Source organism: Tachysurus vachellii, chromosome 25, assembly GCF_030014155.1.
Source record: "Tachysurus vachellii isolate PV-2020 chromosome 25, HZAU_Pvac_v1, whole genome shotgun sequence".
Lineage (NCBI taxonomy): Eukaryota > Metazoa > Chordata > Actinopteri > Siluriformes > Bagridae > Tachysurus > Tachysurus vachellii.
In genome coordinates this window covers 10,104,692-10,129,172 of record NC_083484.1, presented here as the reverse complement: position 1 = coordinate 10,129,172, position 24,481 = coordinate 10,104,692, and the positions used below count along the sequence as shown (strand labels likewise).

The following is a 24,481-nucleotide window of genomic DNA, read 5'->3' as shown; positions in this document are numbered from 1 at the left end:
GTCTTCTTAAAAAGTACCTTTGTTGTACTGTTTAATGCCATTTTGATAGACAACAGAGGCAGAAATAAGAAAATAAACATATTAAAACGCTTATTATTAATTATTTGTTCATTTATTCATTTTCATATTTTATTTCCCAGTGTTTATTTCATTTTCTTTTTTTGTTGAACTGTCTTTGGTATGTAATTGTTGATTATCTGGACCATTACGAATGAGTTGATGATGAGGAACAGCAGGCCAGCAAACCATATATACATAAATGTGTTGCACCCTTCAAACTCCAAGTAGTAAGCTGGTGCCAACCACAAGCCCTATGAAGGGAATATGAAGAAAGAACATGTAAAACTCACCATATTTTTCTGTATACAGAATACTCTTAAAATACTACTACCATCAAAATACACTTCTAAAGTAGTTTTCTTAAGACAATGAAAAGCAAACACAATTTGTTTTCAATATTGAGCAATTGTGACTCAACTGTGCCTTTCATTTACAGTATCTGAATCCTAGTATCTTGCTCTGAATTCTACTAAAATTGTGATGATCTAAAAACTCTACAAATCTGAAAAAGTTTTTAAAGAATAAAGAAGAATAAAGAAAGATTTTTATTTATTTTTGTTAGTTGCCATGTTTGCATGTATCCAAATAATCAATTTATAATCCAATATCATAAAGGATATTGCAAATGGCATGTCTATCAAATTAAACACGGTGCAGAGCTATTGCGTGTGTTTAATAATAAAAGGCTTATGGCATACTTCAAAATCTGTAAAAGAGAAATGATTGAAAATTGCACTCATTAGTGATTCTACAGATACAATTCTTCCAACACTTCACTCTTTATTATGGCTGCTTCAAATAATAATTCGGAACTGAATTAGACTGCAGTTTGGAGGATATTCAGCTGAAACATAGTAAGACTTAAAAGAAGCGACAAATCTTAACATTTAGCTAACATGCTAAATTAATGTTAGCTACACTATACTGATGACAGTATACTTACTCAGTAATACTCATGGCCATACATTTGGTTCAAATTACATGTAAAATGATTGTCTGAATATCTTCAACAGATCAAATTATTATTATTTTTTTTTTTTGCCATTAGCTTGCTCTTCAATATCAAACAACCGCTACTAACCAGTAAGGGTTAAAGCTAACGCAAGCTGTTTTTTCAGAATAAGACTGAATTCACTACAACTGCTAAACATACAGTACTAGCATGCCATTTAATAATGTAAAGATATAAATATATTCAATACCTGACCAGTGAACCACAACAGCAATAGCCCAATTCCTTGCTTTACTGTGAGTCTCAGGTGTGGCAGGACCAGAGGCAGTAAACACAGATACCACAGAAAGTACTGCAACAAAACATTGTAAAGAAAACCTTCTGTAAACATGCTGATATAAAACAAAAGTAAATTTCTGTTATTTAAGGTCTGGGAGAAATCATTAATTGAAATAGAATTAATGAAATTCGTTGGATTATAAGATGCACAAATGTTTTCTTTTAAATAATTTTATAATGAAAATATATTTTGTTGGTTTTATTATAGTTAGGCATAGCTAAAATGATTGAATATACCATGGATTAATGTTTATTTAATGGTAGATATTTGGTATAACAGTTTTTGAAATAAAAAAAATTCAATAAAAACGTTAGTTAATTATTTTAGTTTACTTAAAAGATATTTAAACTCATCTGTACTTAATCCAGGGTGAATTCATCCATCTTGTATTCAATAATAACAGAAAAGGCTACAGATCCTGACCTTTATAAGTTTATTTAATGTTGTGGAACCTCCACAAAAACCTTTACCCCCTGTTATTAGTTGTATTATTAACTGTGTAATATGAAAATCGTGCGTTCATCAACATTTAAATTATTTGATTATGAAATATTAAAATCTTATACGATTTTTTTTCTACAATACATTTTTTCTAACATATTTTATGCAATGACGTTTCAGTTACTTACATTCACCATTTTTTCAGCACATTAAGAATAAAAGAAGAATAAAACATTATGCTATGCAAACGCAATGTAAGTTACAATTTATCATGTTACCTGTGAGGTGCAGACTTTGTTAAAGCTGACAAAAAGGGCTGTGTTGAGGAAGCAGCAGAGAGGCAAGTCAGCATAGAAGGCCAAAGACGTAAAGAGCAACAGTATAACCTGGGGAAGAAAGGTAACTAGACCCAGAATAAAGCTCCATTCACTCTCCACTGTTAAATAAAACATATAGAAGTATGGGGAGAAATTATGACGAATGTCCCGCCTTGTTAGATGGTAGAAGTAGGTTTCTTGAAGGAAATCCCAGCCATACCTGAAAATTTTTAAGAGAATTTACAGAATTTTAATACTTAGGTTTTAACAAAGGACAGGTGATCTATAGAGTCTGAATCAGGATTTTGTACAAAAAAAAAAAAAACATATTTATTGTCACATAAATCTGACCACTAAGGGGTAATATTTATCACATTTAATTGTTGCTAAATATTAATGGACTGAATATTAATAGATCTGACATTTTCTTTTCTCTAACTTTAATTGTCTCTAAATTTAGCCTACTCAGAACACAGCACTACATGAAAGGCAAGACATGAGGCAAAAAATTCCACAATATAAACTGCACATTCCCAGGATGCAAACTGTGAAATTTTTGCACACCGTAACTGGAAAGCTGACAGAGAGCCAGACCTTCATACTCAACGTCACTGCACAACCTCACTAAAGTTCTTGTGGGTGAATAGGCAAATCTCTCAAAGATTTTGCAAAATGTAGTAGAAAGTCTTCCCAAAAGAATGGAGGCTGTTATAGCAGCAAAGAGGGACCAAGTCTGTATTAATGCCTCTATATTTAAAATGTAAGTTCAACAAACCCAAGGGTGTGATGAGTGGGAAGGTGTTCACATACTTTTGGTTATTTAGTGTATCTAGTTCATTATAGATTACAAGAACATCTTTTTTGCTAATCACTCCAGAGAGACCATCTGAGACAGGAGCCATGATGACATCGCTGGACATAAAGTACTGTGCTAAAAGGATGGCATAAGAGTTCTTATCTTAATGTTTTTGTCTGTCTTAAATCTGTTCTTAAATCTTTTATATGTCACACACGACAAACACCAAAAGATGCAATGGTGAACTTATTTGTGGCAATCAATAAAATGAGCTGAGAGAGAGGAGTTGCAGAGCCTTGTAAGACAGTGTTCAGAGAACAACTGACTTTAAAACCGTCAAGACCAATGTGACAGCTATGTTTTGGTGAAAGATCAGCTTTGTTTTTCTTGAACCACATCTCAGAGGAACAGAAACATCAGAACCATAACAGCAGAGGCTGCACCTTTAGCCAGGTCAACTGTTACTGCTGCACCACAGACAGCATACTGTATAGACGTGTGCCAGTTGGACATAAGATTCTGCAGCATTTAATCCACTGTGCTTAGAAATTCTACAGGACCCAATTTCCAACCTTGATGGTTTACAAGTCACATTGCCAATACAAAACACCTGCATGGATCTTACTCACACTTGCCATCCAGCAGGTAGTACAGGAACACTGACTCTGTGTTCTGCAACTGGTGTAATGAATTGTACTTCTACAATTGGACAAAGTGACTACTGTATTATTTATATTTCAGAGTAACGTTGGTTTTAGAACTTGCACATACATGACTCTCTGTTCTCTGGTGGTTCAGAGGTTAAGATCCCGCACTGCTGTGGTTCATGTTCGATGCCTGGGCAGGAAACCTAAACAGCCACTGTGGGGTTGCACTCAGTGCTGGTCCCAAGTCCAGCAAGAATAACATGAAGAATCCCAAGAATAACATGGGTGGCTAGCTTAAAACCACATCTAGCTTAAAACCACAGCTATGCGGACCAAAGGTCTACTGGGGTCTTCAGAAAAATCAGCCCCTCAACAACAGCATGCAGGACTGTATACTGCACATTTCTTTCTATTATGTGTATTCTGTATGATATTCAAGAAACAATAGAAAACTGTGCTGGTATGACTTTAAGGGTCTTTTCCAACTCCTCAATGTATAGACATTTGACAAAATGTAATACTAGAAATTCTGTAGTTCTTAATATTATATTTTAAGGCAAAATTAGCTTAATTTCCAGTTCCTCTAAACTGCCACATATATTGTTGGATAAGTTGGCTATATTCTTTGTTTTTCCCCTTACCTTATTCATACTTACATGCAATAAAATGACAAGGTCAGTCCAAGAAACACAACTCCTGCAATAAAAGCAAACAGAGCCAGATCCTTACTGAAAAGACTTTGGATAACGCTAAAAATTCCTCTGTAATGCTTCTTCAATTCCTTGTAATTGCATATAAAGAGGCCAATGGGGAGAGCATATATTACTGTATATATTTTCATATGGACAGAGAGACCGAAGAGAAATGCTGCTGTAAAATGTCTCTTCAGTTGTAAACACAGGAGAGTTGACAAAACCAAAACAGCCAACAATGCTTCAGCATTGCCACGTGTTGATACACCAATTGGTAAAGGATTCAGAAGCCAGAGAGCTGAGAAACAACAGGCTGCATCACTGGATAAACCTCGAAGTGTCAATATTTTGTATAAGAGGTAACCAGAGAGCACATCGCAAATCACAAAGAGCAGTTTCCCAAAATGAGAGGTCAAGTAGATGCTAGGTGATAACATCCAGGCCAGGAGCGGTGTATACCGGTAGGTAGACCTGTTGTACGGGGACTCGCCCTATGAAAGCATGAAGAATAGAATCAAAAACTGTTTCAATGCATTTAATTCCTTAAACATTAGAATACCATAAACGCAGTGGAAAAACATTTGTACATGTGCTGAAAAACTATGGAAAATATCCAAAAATAAAACGATATTTACATTTACGGCATTTAGCAGACACCCTTATCCAGAGTGACTTTCAACTGAGCAACTGAGGGTTAAGGGCCAACTGAGGGTTCGAATGACCTTCCGATCAGTAGCCCAACACTGTAACCACTGAGCTACCACATCCCTAGACTTTAGACTATTTAGACTTTAATGGAGTGGTTTCATCGTTATATCTGACCTGTCAAAAAAAATACTGTATATAACTTCTGTACAATTATACATACAATGTACATATTACATATTGTATTTTTTTTATACTCCTCATTCTCTACACATAATGTGCCTTATATATTTCTGCACTATTTTATTTATGTGTATCTATATATACACACCTTACTGTACATTCTGCCTTATATTATATATATATATATATATATATATATATATATATATATATATATATATATATATATATATATATATATATATATATAAGGGCTGGGCGATATGGCCGAAAACTGTATCACGATATCAGTGTTTCATATTGGTCGATATCGATAATTATTGAACTTTTTTTACGGCCCATTTAAAATAAGGACCAGGAGAAAAATATTACATTTAAACATTTTTATTTTAAGCTTAACCTTCCTCTTATCGTAATCCCTTCAGTTATTAAGACAGAAATGTCAACAACCAGGAAAACTCAAATAATTATAATGTAAACATAAGTCTAAAGTCACAATGAACACTTACAATTATCTCTTAACATTTAAGGTGCAAAATGAAAGAAAATGTAAGAAATGCTTAATAAAGTGTAATAAAATAGTGCAAAGTGATAAATATAAACATAGAGAAACCTGAGAATTTAGTGCAAGTTTAGTGCTAGGATGTTCACTAGCTGTTCACCTTCTGGTGAATAAAGTGTTTTAAAATATGTGCAGTGTTTTTTAAAAAAATAAATAAAACTCAGGTAGACTGAGATACATCTGTAATATAAAAAACAAACCTGATACCGTACAGTAACATTGTTTGAAATATAAAACCTGCAGAAATATGAAAAAGTGACAAGTTATTCTTACTCAAGCTGAACTATTCAAGTATATTTTCATAGACTTATAACTAGGGCTGTAGCTATTGAATATTTTAGTAATCGAGTATTCTTAATTAATCGAGTAATCTGATAAAATGTATTTTTGCTTAATTAAAGAGCAATATTAAATATACAAGAGAAAATAAGACGGGTCTCTTAAAATGAATAACTAATTGGTTTCCTTTTTTTTAGAAAAATTGACTTTTATTTTTTAACTGTATAGTATGCAATGCATACAACAATATTTTCTATCAAAAATAAGATCTGTCTGTACTTGTACTGTGAACAATGACAAAGTTGAGAAGAATTAAGTACATTTAAGTGCCAAACATTCTGGGTTTTAAATGAACCCTTTTCTGAGATACAAAAACAAAAAAATTAATTATAAAAGTATCAAAACTAAGGCATACATTAAAATAAATAGTAATAATAATACAAAAATACTGCCTTTAAGTCATGCAACTTAACTTTCAGAACTAAAAGTTTCAAAATCTACAGCTCAGGCATAACAAACCTTTACTTTAATTTGGAATGCTTTGTGGTATTTAAGAGGCAAAAAACATGAACAGGAACTTGGACCTAGAGTCATGCATGGTTTCACACCGAGTGCTTTAAGCATATATATATATATATATATATATATATATATATATATATATATATATATATATATACATATATATATATATATATATATATATATATGTATATATATATATATATATATATATATATATACATATATATATATACATATATATATATATATACATATATATATATATATATATATATATATATATATATATATACATATATATATATATATATATATATATATATATATATATATATATATATATATATACATACATATATATATATATATATATATATATATATATATATATATATATATACATATATATATATATGAATCAGAATATAAAAGTCTCTCTCTCTCAACGTGTGTGTGCTTTAAAAGTCTTTAAAGGAGCATGTGATTGCAACGAAAAAAGGTAAACATATCAACATGCTCAGAACTGAGGCTTGCCCTGGGCTTTGAAGAAATGTTTCCTGCTGCTGAAAACAGACGCTCTGATAGTGTCCCAAACCTTGGACATTTTCTGTTGTTTTCTCCTGTTTTTTTCTTCTCTTTGACATTGTTTTGGCGCCCTTACATTTTGCAGCCCGCACGCGCCCTCAAATCAAAAGACCGCTTACTCCTCGCGTCTCCTTCCGCTTTTACGTAAGCGCGTTGTCACACACAACAAAATAATTGCACAAGAACGTGACGTGAGCTTTAAAACGAATAAAAAGAGGCTTCGAGGCAGAGGAATTTGCCTCGAACAATTTTTGTAATCGAGTTACTCGAGGAATCGTTTCAGCCCTAGTTATAATATCCAAAAAACTGCCATACTGGCGCGCTGACTTTTCCTCTTTTATTTACAATTTCCTCGCTCGCTGCGGCTCATTTTCTGCTCATCAGTCGCCGGTTACTGAAGAGGAATCCAGCACGAGACAACGATATGGCGCAACCCGACTTGACACTGTTACATGATTGGCTGTTAGAGTGTTACTACCCAAGTTGCTAGGTTACCAGAGAATGAGTGCCTTTGTTAATGCAACCAAACTTGCCTCGCAATCTCTGTTTTCTTCCGACGAAGAATAAAAAATATCGAACGTCGAATCGAGCACATTTTATATCGCTATCGATCACGTGTCTATCGCGATACATAAATATATATATATGCCATGACCTTATAACCATTTACTTGTACTTTTCAACAATGTCTGCACGTCTCTGCACTGCTATAGCCTTTATATTTATTCACTGTACATATGTTTACATCTATCTATCTATCTATCTATCTATATTACATGCTGTACATATGTTTACATCTATACTTATACATTACATGCTGTACATATGTTTACATATTTATCTGCACTTGTCTATTTGCACAATTGCTTCTCTTTGCACTTCTGTTAGATACCAAACTGCATTTTGTTGCTGTGTTCCTGTACTATACAATGACAATAAAGGTCTGTCTGTCTGTCTCTTGTCCTAAAGAGGAACTCACCTGCGTTACAAGTCTGGATGCGTCTATAAAGACGTGAAAGTCGATGTCGGTGTATTTTACCACCATAGTTTTATCCTGATAAATCCCAAAGGCAACCAAAAATAAACGTATTACAAATGCAACGCTGTGCAAAGTCCCAAAACTCATTAGTTGGAATGAAAACATGTTGCCACCACGTGACAGTGTAATCCACTGGCTTTTAGTGTCAATGCCACAAATAAATGCGAGCTCTGTTCATCTCGCATAAAGGGATCATCTTCTTATATCGCCCACGTATAAGATTCAGTCATTCAAATAGAATTTGAAAGAAACTCCAGAAAAAATGGACAAGTTAACGCGTTTACTTCCTGCTGAAAGTAAATGTATTTTTTGATTTTCAAAATAAAAGTCATAATAATAATAATAATAATAATAATAATAATAATAATGATAGGGGAGGCGAGCTGAAAAAAGAATATTACCAGCATTGTGGCCATTAAAACAAAAAGCACAGGTAATAAAATAAAAACTGATTAAAAATAATAATAATAATAAAAAAAATTATAAAGTATATAAAGCAAAATAAAAGTGTGGTACCACGAGGAAAAATTGCAATATTCTATGTGAATAAACAAGTACAATGTTATAAAATTCTGTACCAACATTACAAATGTAAGAAAATACCTATTTTATGTATAATTCATATACACTATTAATAACATATATTATTATAAATATAGGAATAACACTAGCTTACTACCTTTGTTTTTATGAAATACAGCAAAAACGTGTCAGACACTCAGTGTCTGGTTACTGGTTAGAGACAGCTGAAGGTTTAAAAAAGAAAAAATCTCCGACAGGCAGAGACGCAATGCGAGTCACATTCTATCAAGCAAGCACCACGTCTGAACGAACCCACGTTTACCAGAACTCTACTGGTTAGTAAGTACGTATTATTAACGTTACAACCCGAAGTAAAAAGCTGAAGAAACCCTAAACGTTAACGGAAAAGACCCGCGAACCCGAGTGACTGAGGGAGAGACAGAGAGCTGTTGTGTGTGTGACTGTGAGTGAGCAGAGCGAGACACAGCAACACAATACATCTGTATGTGTGTAGGGGAGGGGCGCTGAGTACTACCATCTGACCAAGTTTGAGCTCTCTAGGCCTTATGGTTTGGGCTGCACGACCGTTTCTAGGGCGGAATAATAATAATAATAATAATAATAATAATAATAATAATAATAATAATAATAAAAAGAATAATAAAAAAAAAATCCTAACAAAAACAATAGGTTTCCAGTGCTTCGCGCTTGAACCCTAATAATAATAATAATACATGTAAAGAGGACGTTAATAGAATAGTTTAAACAGAGGCTCTAAATAAATGTTTATAGCATTTATAAATGCTATAAATGTATACCTAATGGAGAAGACAGAAGAGAAAGCAGGTAAGGGCATAATGGGACATAAGATATAAATTAAAACTATCTATGTCTATAAAACTCTCCAGATATGTGCTTTACCTATGTAAATGTAGATTATTTCGCTATGAAATATGGATTATATTGATAACAAACATCAAACATCAATCAAAATTCCAGATCACTCAAACAAATCACTGTCAGTTCATTTTACTACAGGTAAATAGAAAAAAATTCCCACTCCGCTCCAGTAGGTGGCAGTAATATAACAAGCGGTTATTCTTAACGAAGATAAGAATACAATAGTGCGCGTGCGCCAAAGTAGCGTGTATGCGACTGGGCAGTAACTGTAAAACAAACCCAAGCTGAGAGATACCAAGTTTCTAAGTTTGATATTTTTCATATGCAAATATATATATTTATATAGATATATCCAAATCTAGGATTTGTTTCCTTGAGGTTTCAGACGGTGTCCTTCATTGTACCTTTGGCGACATGCGGCTCAGTGCTCGAGCTCTAATATCACACGGGCGTGTGGCGCGGCGGATGGGCCTCGGTCCTGAGTCCAGAATAAACATGCTGAGGAACATCCTTACGGGTTTGGTTCGGCATGAGAGGATCGAGACTACACGAGCCCGAGCAGACGAGGTTCGATTTTACGCCGAAAAGGTAACAGCACATGGATCTGATTGTCTGATCAGTCAGGATCTTTACCCAAAAGTGACCTAAAGGCCCTTGTCAAGAAAGATAGATATATTTGTCATTGCATAGTTAAGGTATAGAGCAACGAAATGCAGTGTAAAGAGTAGCGATTGCAAATAGACAAGTGCAGATAAATATGTAAACATATGTACAGCATGTGATATATACATAGATATAGATGTAAACATATGTACAGCATGTGATATATACATAGATATAGATGTAAACATATGTACAATACACACACACACACATTATATATATATATATATATATATATATATATATATATATAGATATAGATATATAGATATTGATGTAAACATATGTACAGTGAATAAATATAAAGGCAATCACCCAAGGTGCACGTTAATGACAAGTGAATAGGGCCTATGATAATACATGAAGTCAGTCAAGCAATTTTGCATAAGCATGCATGCTGTTATATTGATTATCGTCAAATACAGATTTTACAACAGCACAAATGGAAATGTACAGTTTTATTATCAGTACATTAATGTCCGTTAACTGAAATGTCAGGCATGGAAACGCCAAAGTGGAAATAGTTCCCAAAGATGCCAAAGCTGAATAATGCATTGTGTGTTGCAATGCCACACACAACCTGACAGCCCATAGTAGCAATGGTTCACCAGAACTGGAATTTTATCAAGTGAATACAGACAAGAAGAATGATATAAATAGTGAAGTGTCCCCGTGCTGTTATACTAAACATTAGTACTCTTGGAACAGTACTTGACAAAAAAAATAATCTAAATAGTAGATCATGACTAACTTGTATAATACAATTAGCTGTCTTTTAATTGTTGTATTTTTTTTTGTGTTGCCAGTTAATTGACTATGCCAAAAAAGGAGATACCAACAAAAAGTCAATGGAAATGGCAGATTTTTGGCTTACGGTAGGTACTGCATGTTTATTGTTCACTTTATCTAGCACAATGCACTTGCATAAAGCATGTGAAACCTGCTACACTGTAGAGCATAGAAATGATATCTGAAGTATTTGTAAAGTATACCGTATGTGTTAATGGATTTATGTTGATTTTTTTTTTCCAGGAGAAAGATCTGATTCCTAAGCTTTTCAAAGTACTTGCTCCAAGGTTTGAAAACCAGTCCGGTGGATATACACTGATGGCCCGCATTCCAAACAGGGAAAACCTGGATCGTGCCGCCATGGCTGTTCTTGAGTATAAGGGCAACCCATTTCCCCCATTGTTTCCTGTTAAACAAACACATGAACTAAACCTTGTTAATCAGCTTCTAAAAGGGTACAGACAAGAGAAAGCCAAACTGACAACTGAAAATAGGGCCTTGTAGATGATTCATTTATCATATTACCCTGTGTGGTCTAACACCAATGTAAGTGTTGTTGGGGTTTTTATTGTGGCAGAGACATTTTGAGCCTGGCCAATAGAGATACAGCCTTTTGTTCTGTTGTACAAAGGTTTGCTTATATCATGCCTTTATTTATTTGTCATCTTTCAAACTTTCTAGTGAAAAACTTTATTTGAATAAAAGTATATGATAATCTTTATTGTGAGTCTTTTAACACCCTCTGTGATGAACATTTTTTATGTCTTTTATTTATCTTTCTTTATACTATATATACACACGATGAGCTAAAACATGACCTCCTGCCTAATATGATGTTAGTCCCATGCTTGCCTCCAAATCAGCTCAGCACCATGGAGGCATAAACTCTACAAGACTCTTGTTTGCAATAATTGTATAAAGCCAAGGATCCACTGACATCACCAAACTGTTGTATTCACATTTTGGCAGTGTGTTTTTTGGGTCATTGTCATGCTGCATTGTGAAGTTCCTCACACTTTGATTGGATGCATTTCTTCATAAATTGGCAGGCAGAATGTTTCTGTAAACTTATCATAAGCTACATCATCAAACTGTGCCAGCATAGATTTCAAGATCATGGAGGAGATACCAGGAGACAGGTCATTATGCAAGGAGAGCTGGACAGGGCTGTAGAAGGACAGCAATCCAACAGCAGGACTGATATCTGCTCCTCTGTGAGTAAGAGCAGCGGGAGGACTGCTAGAGCACTACAGAATGAACTCCAGCAGTCTACTGGTGTGCATGTTTCTGAACTTTCTGATTGTGGCATGAGGGCCCAATATCCTCTAATGGGAACTGGTTTGCCAGGGAACACCAGAAACTGGCAGGTCCACCACTGGCACCCCATTCTCTTCACAGACGTTCACACTGAGCACACGTGAAAGACGTAAAATAGTCTGGAGATGCCGTGGGTTAACGTTATGTTGCATGCAATATCAGCGTTGGTCTAGGGAAGAATATCCTTCGAAGGTCACACAGACATTGTCAGACAGGTGTGGTAGGCTCTGGGTTCCTACTGCCTGACAATGCCTAGCCTCATGTGGCTAGAGTGTGTAGGCAGTTTCAGGATGATTATGGTATTAATGCCATTTATCAGCCCTCACATTCCACAGACCTGAATCCAGTTGAGAACCTTTGTGACATTGTAGTAATCAGAACATCCAATGCACCGCAGACTGTCCATGAGCATTGATGCCCTGGTCTGGGTGCTGGTACGCCCGGACACCATGCACCATATCACCAGGAGCATGCCCTGATGTTGAGGGAAGTGCATACATGCTTGTGTGAGGCATAAACATTACTTGCATGAGTTGCTGTGATGAAATTCATTCAAGTTGGATCAGTCTGTAATTAAAATATTTTTACTTAGATTTTTACATCCAGTACTCAACTAGTTTATAATTTTGGTTTCGATTGACAACTATCACATCATTCACAACATAAGTAAGTGTCGATTTCCAACCTGAACATTTTGTACTTCGAGATCCAATGTATGAATTCAGTGTTCCCTTAATCTTAAGTGCAGTTTAGTGGACAAACACAAGACACACAAACAAACCAACAAATATAAAACATAAAAATTAAAAATGAGAATGTATCTGATGAACTAAGTATTTACAGTTGCATTCATTCTGTTACACAGAGACTCTGAAAACAGTCCTGCAGTCAAACCACAGCAAATGGTGCTGGACCAAGGCCAGGAAGGTAGTGAATGACCTCAGACATCTGAACAATGGATTCTTTTCTCTGTTGTGTTCAGGGAAGCATTTCCGTTCCCTAAAGACCAACACAGAGAGAATGAGGAGAAGCTTCTTCCTGCAGGCCATTCGGGCCCTAAGCCAGTTGGACACCAAAAGCTGAAAAAAGAACATTTGGCATTGGTTCTCATCTTTTACACAAATGCACACGCACAACCTTCCAAAGACCTGATTATCATGATATTGCACATATTGTATGTAAGCATCCACTTGCCACTCAATGCAGCAACAGACCAAACTTTCACTCAGGGACACTGAATGGCACTGAATGGGAAATAGAAGAAATTAATTTCATGAAATGTCTGTGATTTTATAAAGCAAGTATGGTTTTATTCCGAAGCGATTCACATGCATCATATTGATTATATTATAGTAAATGATATACTGTGGTTGTTACTAAAACGAATTAAATCACAGATACTATACCTAGATATAAGAAAATATCTAATACAGAGCAACAAGTAAAATTGATGAACATACTTTTATTTGATGAATGTATTATGTTGAGCATCAGTACATTTTAGTCTACAGATTTCATTGTTATTTGTTGCTTTCTATCCTTAATGAAACAAAATGGTATTATACTGTTTTATCAGTTATGCTTCTTTTATACATGCCTGGCAACTCTGCTCACTCTACGATGTCAAGAATAACGGAGATAGAAAAATACCTTGGAGTACGGAAGACTTTCTTTACTGATAATTTGCTTTCTCTGACAAATAAAAGTTGGTCAAGTTCGGCAGAGGGTGAAGGGAGAGAAGAAACAAGGATTCTGAAACTGACCGTCGCAATCAATTGAAAATACCTGCTGCCTTCGGACCAACCAATACGCGTGTCCACCTACATCATATTTAAAGCCAGAGATCTTAACACTTGACCACATGATGGTAGATTTGTAATACAACCCATTTGGGCGTAATTATATATCATATCACATCATATATCATAACAAATATATTTAACGCATATGTTTACTCACAATGCTGCTAACTTCAGTGTTTACTACGTTCAGAATTAGAGAAGTATTTTTAACGGGTCAATGCCGCAATGCATCACGGGAAGATATGCTAACGTTTTATTGGAATCAGGTTTATTGGCCAAGTGTGTTGACACACACAAGAAATTTGGTTCAAGCTGTTTGTGACTCTCAAAAGTACAGACATAAATAACACTATACTATACAAGACAATACAGACGATGTGAGACAATATAGACAGTATGAGTATTAAATAGGAATACAGAATTTATGACTAATCAGTTATGTACATAAAGCGTGAGAAGTGCATGATAGTGCAAATAACAATATTGTGTAATATTATATTTTTTGTACAATATACAGCAGCAGTAGTGTGTGTAATGTATACGGATGATGTGATGACTGACAGTTCTGATAATGCAGTACTTATAGATATGAAACAGGGAATATAATTATGGTTGTTAATCAGGGTGATTGTCTGGTTAAACAAAGTGTCTAGTAACATAAAAGTTATATTAGTTCTTTATTCCAATATTCCATTCTAATATATTTACTTAGACTTATAATTTACTTATAATTACTTGAACAATTGGTGGTTTCGATTGAAAGGTGCCACTTTATTTTAACATCTAGACATAAATATCAGGAAAACAAAAGACTTGGACTTGCTCTTCCAATACTTTCTAAAAGGGCAGAATATTTAATGCAAGAAAAGTATAACATAATTATTTAGTATCCAAGCCTGCCAGTTAGGTATTAATTTATGAATAATACCAAAATTTATATTTAACATTCCTGTATTGTTTCCTTTCACATATGTAAAGTTAAGGACTGCATAACTGAGAACTTGGTGTATTGTGAACCTAAACTCAAAGCTACTTGCTGGCCTTGTACCAGTGTTGAATGCACAGAGATAAGCAGGTATGAGCACAGGTTTATATACTTACTTATATACTTATATTTATACTTATATACTTAAATGGGACAGGATTTTTTGTTAAATTTCCTCTTGTAGCTAGACATTCTCTTGTCTGCCAGAAGATGCAAACATCACAGGCCTTGTGTATAAGAACGAACATGAGGGCAATAACGGATGCACTGACTTTTAAATTTAAGGCTTTGTTTCTTTTATTTAAAAAAACATTTTGCTTAGAAAGTTTATAGCAACACGTATCATAAGCAAAGTCCAAGATATAAAATTAAATTGAATACATACTGATTGGAAAAAATATATCTTGCAAAATACCAACATGATAAAAAATAATTCAGAGAAAATATGAAAATGAGACAAATCCCTTTCTTCTTTCACACTATGCCACAAAGTCACAGAGCATCAGCAGATGTCCTACCTCATTCATTAAACACCTTTTCCCCCTCTACAACATAAATAAACATCTCATTTGGCAAATTTATCATTTCAAATATATACACTCCTTGAGAAGAATGTAGCTTTATTAAGGTGTGTATCAGGAGGTTTTGCTAAATATTTGCTAGATATTAATAAGAATTTAGTAATGACCTGTACTCAATGCCCCAGTGCATTAAAACTCTGTGTAGGTTCTTTCAGTAACAAGTACTTTAAAATAGCTCAAACAATATAGTAAATGTATAGTGTCAGATCATTTAACGTGTATTTAGGAACATAATTAAAAACGTATTGTGGTACAGAATTATAAACTTGCAAAAAAAGTGTTATTTCTGAAATGACTACTGTAACATCATAGTGATACTAGAAACAAGGTACAAAGAAAAATAAGAGAAATCCAGTAAAATCCAGCTCTTTGAATTAAAAAATGTCTCATAATTCATGGACAACAAAAGAAAACAGAAGTTGCGTTATGTTGTGCAGGTATATCAGGTAGTGTTGCTGTTTATGTCTATGTATTGTTTAACATCTTAGTGTCCCGCCACCTGCCAAAATAATGCCAGGAGATGGATTAGCAATTTAAATCAATTCTAGGTGTGAATGTATGGGCTATTGTGTGTGATGCCGGGCAATATCCCATACTGGGTGTATTGCATGCTGTGTTTGAACTTTAACTAGAAATGTCCATACAATTTATGCTCCTAATGAATGTCAAGAATAAACACAATGTCTGTACTGAGCTGAACAAAAATATCATTGTTGAAAAGCATTGTGCAATTCTGTGATTTCATATTTAAAAACTATATAATTAATACAATTTGTACTGAACAACTATAACAAATGTAATAATTTTAAAGGTTAGTTAAGAGACGAAAATAGATGTTTACATAAATATACAGTATAAGCTGTAGACTAAATGACTGACAGACATATTTGAACTCCACAGTGCTAATACCCTTCCAATCCAGTGTAAATTTCATTTAGGAATTGATTCAGAAAAAAAAAACAGAACCCAAAACAAAATAAAACAAAAACTGATGGAACCTAGTTGTAAAACTAATAGGTCTGGGCAATGTGTGCACAGAACCCATGCACTGGTCAACTGATAACAGTGCTTTCAAAATGAAAACAAACAATTCACAAACAATTGTGGCTGTAATGACTACAATGTCTTACAAAGTCAATGAGTGTGAAGTAAATCTGACTTGCATGGTAAATTTGTCATCACATAACTTATAACTTAAAAATAATCTTAAGTCGAAAAACAAACAAATCAAGACCGGATTTATGCTATAAAGCAGGGATGTCAAACTCATCAGGCCACATTACACTTAGTCCATCAACATCTATAAGAGCTTGTGCTTATTAAGTATAATCCATAAGAGTAATCCCATATCAGTGATTGTATGTTCCTAGGAACAACATGAAACAGAGTAAAACCCTCTTATCCATGATAAATAAATTTAAGGTGTGGTTTTCATAAAATTGCAAAAACAATTATATTATACAATATATAAATCCATTGTCATGTAATAAATAATTAATAATATTAGCAAAAAAAGACCTTTTAGGATAAGCTTAACCAAGGGGAATGATGTCTATCTAGCAAGCAATCTAGTATGTCAATTTTATTGGTTTAAACCAGGTACAATGATACGAAATTCAGTTTTACAAAGGCTCAGACAATCACTTTATTTTAGGCTGTGTGTTTGACACCCCTGCTGTTTAAACACATCAATAATTTAGAGGATCTGCGGAGGCTCCCCAGTGCCACTAACTCTGATGGAACTGCCAGATTTGCTGCTCTTTTGCTCCTTGATGCTCTGGCTAGACATCTTTCCAGATGCCGCCTGCTCCCGTACAGAGGATTTAGATGAACCCTGCATGTCAGTCCCTGAAGCAGCTGTGCCCTTGTAGTAGTTGCTAGTCGCGAAAGCTAAGTCATGGTTAGGGGTGTTGGTTGTTTGAGCACTGGTATTGGTGCCCATGGACTTTGAGATGACCTTCAGCTTGTGTGAGCTGGACTTGCAGTGTTTTTTCTTATGCTGTACACGGCTGTTGTGCTTCAAGAAGAATTCACAAGACTCCTGCAAGACACGCCAACTTTCACTGACAGGGCTGTGATAGAGAGATAGGGAGGGAGGGAGAGAGAGAGAGAGAGAGTAATATGAGTTATTTCTTGACACTAAAGAGATCTTTTTATGTAAATGCAAAACAAATTATAATATTTCTTCTACTTGACAGGGGAGAATAAAACTGTTCATGGGAGAGGGGACTACAGGAACCATCTGCAAAAACTGAGACTGTCATTCTGCCTAATTGTCTAACCAAGTCAAAGAGCAGCTTTACTAATGAACACACTGTAACGTAAATAACAGCAAGAGTAAAAACTCCAGAATTCAGTACAAAATGAAAGAGGCAGGTTTAGTTAGACTAGACTATTAGAAAGACTATTCCTTCTAGTAATCAAAGGCTGTTTCTAACCTGTCAAATTATGGTACTAAGCATAGAGTCAGGGAACATCAATATTAGGCAATGAGTTACTGGCTAGTTACTGAGTAACTGGCTGCCATCTTTACAGCTAAAGCAACTTCTCTACATGGTACCAATACAAAATACAAACTTCACAACAAAAAGAAATTATCTGACTTTATGGTTCACTGGCTATCTCGATTAGAGGAGAAAGAGGAACATTTTGTTTGAACATTTCTAGAGATTTTTTTTAAAAGATTGGTTACAAAGCAAGCAGAAAATCTTGTATGATTATGATTATTATTATAATTATTATTTGACTGGAGACCCACTCCTCACCTAATTGGCTGCTGGGGCACATCCTTTACTATACATTCAGACTGTTTTCTTTTACTCCACTGACTCAATAATGGTCTTTTTTATATCTTAAAAAACATTTTACTTTTTATAGGATTGACTACTGTACATCTTTAATAAAAAATATGTACAGTAAACCATGGCTTTAAAATGATCCAGATTTATGAGTGTTTGGGAGAGATAAGAAACTAAACAGTGGCCTTACTCTTCCTTGCGTGTTCTGCTGAAAAAGTAGACCCACTCTGACCAGGTTTTCTTACTGCTAACCCAGAAAACAGCCGAGATCCCCACTACAAGTGTCATCAGGTATTTAATCAGGAACAGAGCTAGTTCTGGTCGAGCAGCTTCAATCCTCTAGAAAACAAACAAACACACAAGGCAAAACTACATCAACATTTAGCCATTCTTAATCATTCACTGAAAAATATATTTGTGGTCATCAATCATTCGGTACAATACAAAAAAAATAGGGCTCACTCTGTAGGGGCAGGGGATGCTATACTCCTGACAGTGTTCATTAATCCAGGTGTTTTCCCAGCTGTTCCGAAGGGCCTGCTCATACACATAGCAGGCCAGCAAAGTGAGCAGAGGAAGTAGGTACAGGCCGCTGAACACACCTATACGTATCATGAACTTCTTCAGCTTCTCCTGGTTGCGCTCATCATGCTGTATCACTTGTCGCACATGGTTAAGTGAAACAATGCCGGCGAGGAGGAGTGAGAGTCCAGCTATCACACCGAGAGCCTGCGGAGCCAGCACAAACCATCTCAGGGCTGTCAGGTCATATAGGCCAACAAAACACACACCACTGATGCCATCCCCCTCCACCTTATTAAGGGCCAGTAGAATGACAGTAAGGCTGCCCGGGAGGCCCCAGGCCACTGCATGGAACCACACAGCCTTCTTCTCAATGGCCTCACAGCTCCATTTGGGCCTTGCTGCAAGATACCAGGTGATTGTGAGAATAACCCACCAGACCATTCCAGCAGTGAAGAAAAAGTAGAGCATCATGAAGAGCAGTGTACAGACTTTGCTCTGGCTCCCCAGCACCACTGTGGATACAGTGCCGGGCATGGTGGGCTTGTTACATGCTGCCTCATTACCCAGCAGGAATCCGATAAAGTAGATGAGAGACACAAAGCTGTAGCATATAGCATAGAAGACGATTGGCCGCTCTGGGTACCGGAAACGCTTGACATTAATGAGGAAAGTGAAGAAAGTAAATAGTGTGGCACACAAGCAAACAATTGAGCAGATGCCGATAAACATCTTGGCCAGCTCAATCTCATGTGATTTGAGGTACATGTTGTCACATGGAGGAGCACAGTCCTGAGCACCCAGGAAGGAGGAAGACTGACCAGGACGGGTCTTCAGCTGTAAGGGACACCAGAAGCCCAAATCTCTACTGGCTGGTACTTTACTGGCTGATAATGTTAAGTTTTTTGCAGGCAAATCAGTAGATTCATCTGCAGAGATGTGACAGGGCTTTAACCTAAAACACACAGAAAAAAGTAATTTATGAAAAAGGGAGAATATGAAGTAAATAAAAATAGACAAAGAAATATCTATGAAACAGTCAATGTATTTTGCATGACTAAACAGAATTTTTGTTCCAAAAATAATTAAAAAAAAAAAAACAAAGGAAAAGAATGTGCTGTGGATGTGTTTTATGACCTGTCACACGATAGCTCAAGTGGCCAAGTGATGCCAAAGGTGTGCATATTTTGTGCACAGTCAGAAAAGACACGCACACAGTGCTCTCTACAGGGCCGACGCACTTGTGTTTGCTGTGTACATTCTGGAACAAACGCCTGGCACAGGAACAAATGCACATTTGGCGAGCAGTGTAGACTAACCAGTGGCATGAAGTGCTGCAAAGGCAAAATCAAAGATGTTAGACTAAGTTTTAGGCATAATAAAAAAGAAAATTCTCCTCATTAAGGCTACATTTCTGTACATAACAAATCCTTTTCTTAATTGGTTATGCAGACACAAGGAATCCCTCAAAAAGTGGTTAAAAAGTGTCATACTGAAACAGATTCCTTAGTCGTGCTAGAAGTTGTTGCATGACCAAAGACAAATGAGAGCTGAAACAGTGTCACAATCACTCAGTACCTTACACTGGGTTACTTTGAGCAATACAAACAAATATCATTCATTCTAGTGAGACTAGTGTAAAGATGAAGCCCTACCTTCATCTTGCTGGCAGCAATGTCCTGGTCATAGTGTTCGAGCATGTTAGGGAAGAAGGTCATGTTATATGGCATGTTGTGACACCACTGCACCTGTACCGGTTCACAAGTGAACAAGCTATGTGTCAGGCATGTGTCCAGTAGCACCACACACACCCCCAGCCAGAGCCAGGTGCGATTCCACATGGTGAATAGCTATTCCACACTCTGTAGCTCTATTGTACAAACACAAATTTGCTCAGTCTTTTAACAAGGGCACAACGGGAAAAGTATTTTGGCTGGATTTTGGGCAAAAGCTCTGGCCGCATCCATGGAGACAAGTGGCAGCTCGACTTTGTGACGGCAATCCAGATTCATTCACTTATCACTGAAACAGAGAGCCACACAACAGTTATAACACAATAACATGCAACACAATTTTAATATATGTTAATACTTCCAGAATAACATGTCAACAAAGGTGCACACAATTCTTAAAGCAAAATACCTTTCCAGAAATAGTAATTTGTCATTTCTGTTCCCTCTCCTTTCATGTGAGACACTGTGATTTATACAAAGATGACACACACTTAGAGAGGTGGGGGCTCTATACCTACACCAATCTAGTTTAACCAAAATATATAGGATGAAAAAAAAACTAAAAAGAAATAAAAAACAGTAGCTACTGTATCAGGTTTTCAGTGAGCAAAGCAATGCCAAACCTTAAACACAGCGACTGAATCACAGACATCAGATAAAAACAAACATGCTATGTTAAAAGTTGCAATTAATAGCTATCACAAGACAAGAACACAGAAGTTGAGCAAGTTATTCATCAGGCGTGTGTGTGTTTGTTAGAGAGAAAAGAAAAAAAGAGAATTTTATGTTTACAATTTACAACAGATAATAACATTGGTGCACAGACTCATCAAAACTAAACAGTTAAAGGCTGGAAAATGACCAGGTGATTTCCCCATATTAAACTATGTGACCTTTTTAAACATATTTAAAATAAATCACAAAAATAAAAAAGGTGATCTAGAGAAGGTAATTATATTATCCAACTAGATCTGGAGCAATGCTCATATTTATCTTTAGAGTTCAGTCTAGTTTGATCACTAATGGCGGTAGAGCGTTTTCGTATTTAGCTCCCAAACTTTGGAATAGTCTTCTGTTCCTGATAGTGTTCGGGGCTCAGACACACTTTCCCAGTTTAAATGTAGATTAAAAACTTATCTCTTTAGCCAGGTGTACACATAATACTTCCTATAATCTTGTTCTCTAATACATCTGACCAAATGCACATTATTATCTAGTGCTTGCTGATATAATAAACAGCAGCTACGTTAATCCCTCTCCACTGCTTCTCTCTTTCTACCCATCCCGAGACATCCAGAAATTGTACCATCTCTGATTGTCTTCAGTGCCATTAAGATTTTGGACCTTCGCTGAGATGATGCTGACTCTGTGAGGATCCTGAGGCATCTAGAGATTTACCAGCTCCAGTTAGACTCTGCGATACTAAAGAGGAGATGCCAACTCCATGGGGTCTTTGAGGACAACAATCTCCTCATCAATACAACATTTGTCAGACTGTATATTTATAATCACAAGCCCAGTGTCACCCATATGAGGATGAGGTTCCCCTTTAAATCTGGTTCCTCTCAAGGTTTCTTCCTTTACCATTCAAGAGAGTTTTTCCTCACCACAGTCACCTGAGTCACCTCAGACTTGTACACTGGAGATAAATACAAACACATTTAAATATATCTAATATTATTCTTGAATTCTCTATTACAATAACCTTTATAATAACCTTTTGTTCTATGTTTATATGTTCTGTAAAGCTGCTTATAAATACATTTTTAATTGATTAAAAAATATTAAGCTCAATATCAGAATATGGTGATACATATTCTCATGGATCTATATGTTTGTTCATAGCAAATTAGACAGAAATGAGTTCTTTTGAGCTGAAACATTTATCAGAATAACTGGTTCAGACATGCTGTTAATGTTGGAATGTTCTTCTGAAGTCCACGCCTTGAAGTCTGTTGTCTTTAAATCATATGTATACAGTTTGTATAACCATATCAGTCTAAACTCAAAGGGTTATCAAACATTTTAAAATACACTAAACCGTACACGATTAAAACAATTATCGAGTTTTAGTGGTGATTATTTTGTCGAAAGTTCCACAGACCGGATGTTTTCTTTGTCCTGCATGTCGACCATTTTCATGACATCTCATACAGACTGATACAAAGTGTATATGCTAGAAGTTTGCTTCTATAGACATCAGTATGTCTCAAGTTAGTTTTGTTTTATGCAAAACGGTAAATTCATGTTTATTCTACTTACGTCAATTCCTGTTCCTGGTCACATTCTACAGCTTCAAAAACAAAGTTTAAACTCTTCTGTTTGACTTCAGGCGCAGATCCGTACTTAGGGAATTCCAGGGAATTAAGGAAAATACCTTAATTATAAGGTAGAAGGTAATAAAGAAGCTTTTGTGCTGACGCTATTGTCTATGTTATATATAAACGCACTTGTGAAATAGAGATAAACGAACTACAAAATCAACGAAAAACCATTAAAGTGTGCAAAGTAGATATAGGACAAGAGAGAGATTGAAAAAAAAAGCTAAAATGTCTCAGACGCCATCTAGTGGCCGGATTGTTTAAACACCACCAAGTCGTGTGTATACAGTGTCACATTATAGACATTTGGACAGATCAAAGACTCAAGGTGCTGACTGTATACATGTAAAGGAAATAATCTGCTTTCATAATCCTCCCATGTAGATGTACATATCTAACTCACTGAAAAGATATGGTTCTAACTGACTGACTATTTCTGCAGCGATGTTTTTCAGTTTAGTTCACACATTTTCATTGGCATAGTCATGCACTTTCCTCTACAGTGACATCTAAAATATTATTTGTAGTATTTGTTAATAGAACCAATAAATAATGGAATAAAAAAATCATAAAAATAAAAAAGTGTAACCCAAATCTATCACCATATTCTGATATTGAGCTTAATATTTTTTAATCAAACTAGACTGAACTCTAAAGATAAATATGAGCATTGCTCCAGATCTAGTTGGATATTATTAATTACCTTCTCTAGATCACCTTTTTTATTTTTGTGATTTATTTCAAATATGTTCAAAAAGGTCACATAGTTTAATATGGGGAAATAGATTTCCAGTCATTAACTGTTTAGTTTTGATGAGTCTGTGCACCAATGTTATTATCTATTGTAAATTGTAAACATAAAATTATTTTTTTTTCTTTTCTCTCTAACAAACACACACACGCCTTATGAATAATTTGCTCAACTTCTGTGTTCTTGTCTTGTGATAGCTATTAATTGCAACTTTTAACATAGCATGTTTGTTTTTATCTTATGTCTGTGATTCAGTCTCTGTGTTTAAGGTTTGGCATTGCTTTGCTCACTGAAAACCTGATACAGTAGCTACTGTTTTTTTTTATTATTATTTCTTTTAATTATTTTTTCATGCTATATATTTTGGTTAGACTAGATTGGTGTAGCTATAGAGCCCATGCCTCTCTAAGTGTATGTCATCTTTGTATAAATCACAGTCTCTCATATGAAAGGACAGGGAACAGAAGGAAAGATTTGTCCTTTCATGCCATCTTATTCCCCCTGAGGCTCAAAAACAAACTTGAATCAGAAGTGAGGGAAAAGAACACAGAGACCAATTCTTGAATATAATCACAATCACGTATCTCTATACAAGACTGCTTAATCATGTTTCATTGGATCTCTTTTATGAATACAATTTGCAGTCCCTATAGCTTTGGCAGAGAATGTGTAATGATGTATTTGCCTAGTCAGAAAAAAGTCTAGCGTGAAAATATCCTCCAAAGTTGTGTGTT

At 35.3% G+C, this 24,481-nt stretch overlaps 3 protein-coding genes across 6 annotated transcripts; 1 reads left to right on the top strand and 2 right to left on the bottom strand.

Annotated features, from left to right (window-relative positions):
• Window positions 1-34: 34 nt before the first annotated feature.
• On the bottom strand, window positions 35-8,352 carry pigm (phosphatidylinositol glycan anchor biosynthesis, class M). Its single transcript, XM_060862081.1, has 5 exons — window positions 8,004-8,352; window positions 4,210-4,736; window positions 2,072-2,330; window positions 1,263-1,364; window positions 35-311 (listed from the first exon to the last, which is right to left on the bottom strand). Exons 1-5 carry the CDS (start codon window positions 8,166-8,168, stop codon window positions 144-146), a joined length of 1,221 nt encoding a protein of 406 aa, XP_060718064.1. The 5' UTR covers window positions 8,169-8,352; the 3' UTR covers window positions 35-143.
• Window positions 8,353-9,710: 1,358 nt separating this feature from the next.
• On the top strand, window positions 9,711-11,658 carry mrpl17 (mitochondrial ribosomal protein L17). The gene is made up of 4 exons (XM_060862088.1): window positions 9,711-9,783; window positions 9,864-10,073; window positions 10,955-11,023; window positions 11,181-11,658. The coding sequence occupies exons 2-4, from the start codon at window positions 9,900-9,902 to the stop codon at window positions 11,439-11,441; spliced, it is 504 nt and encodes a 167-aa protein (XP_060718071.1). The 5' UTR covers window positions 9,711-9,783; window positions 9,864-9,899; the 3' UTR covers window positions 11,442-11,658.
• Window positions 11,659-16,853: 5,195 nt separating this feature from the next.
• fzd6 (frizzled class receptor 6) lies at window positions 16,854-23,209 on the bottom strand. Of its 4 annotated transcripts, XM_060862074.1 has the most exons (7): window positions 22,938-23,209; window positions 22,260-22,314; window positions 20,598-20,964; window positions 20,080-20,276; window positions 18,883-19,897; window positions 18,611-18,759; window positions 16,854-17,694 (listed from the first exon to the last, which is right to left on the bottom strand). In XM_060862074.1, the coding sequence occupies exons 3-7, from the start codon at window positions 20,781-20,783 to the stop codon at window positions 17,319-17,321; spliced, it is 1,923 nt and encodes a 640-aa protein (XP_060718057.1). In that variant the 5' UTR covers window positions 20,784-20,964; window positions 22,260-22,314; window positions 22,938-23,209; the 3' UTR covers window positions 16,854-17,318. The 4 variants fall into 4 exon arrangements, with proteins under 4 accessions (XP_060718057.1, XP_060718056.1, XP_060718055.1 ...); XM_060862073.1 differs by lacking the exon at window positions 22,260-22,314 and having other exon boundaries at window positions 22,780-23,209; XM_060862072.1 differs by lacking the exon at window positions 22,260-22,314.
• Window positions 23,210-24,481: the final 1,272 nt, after the last annotated feature.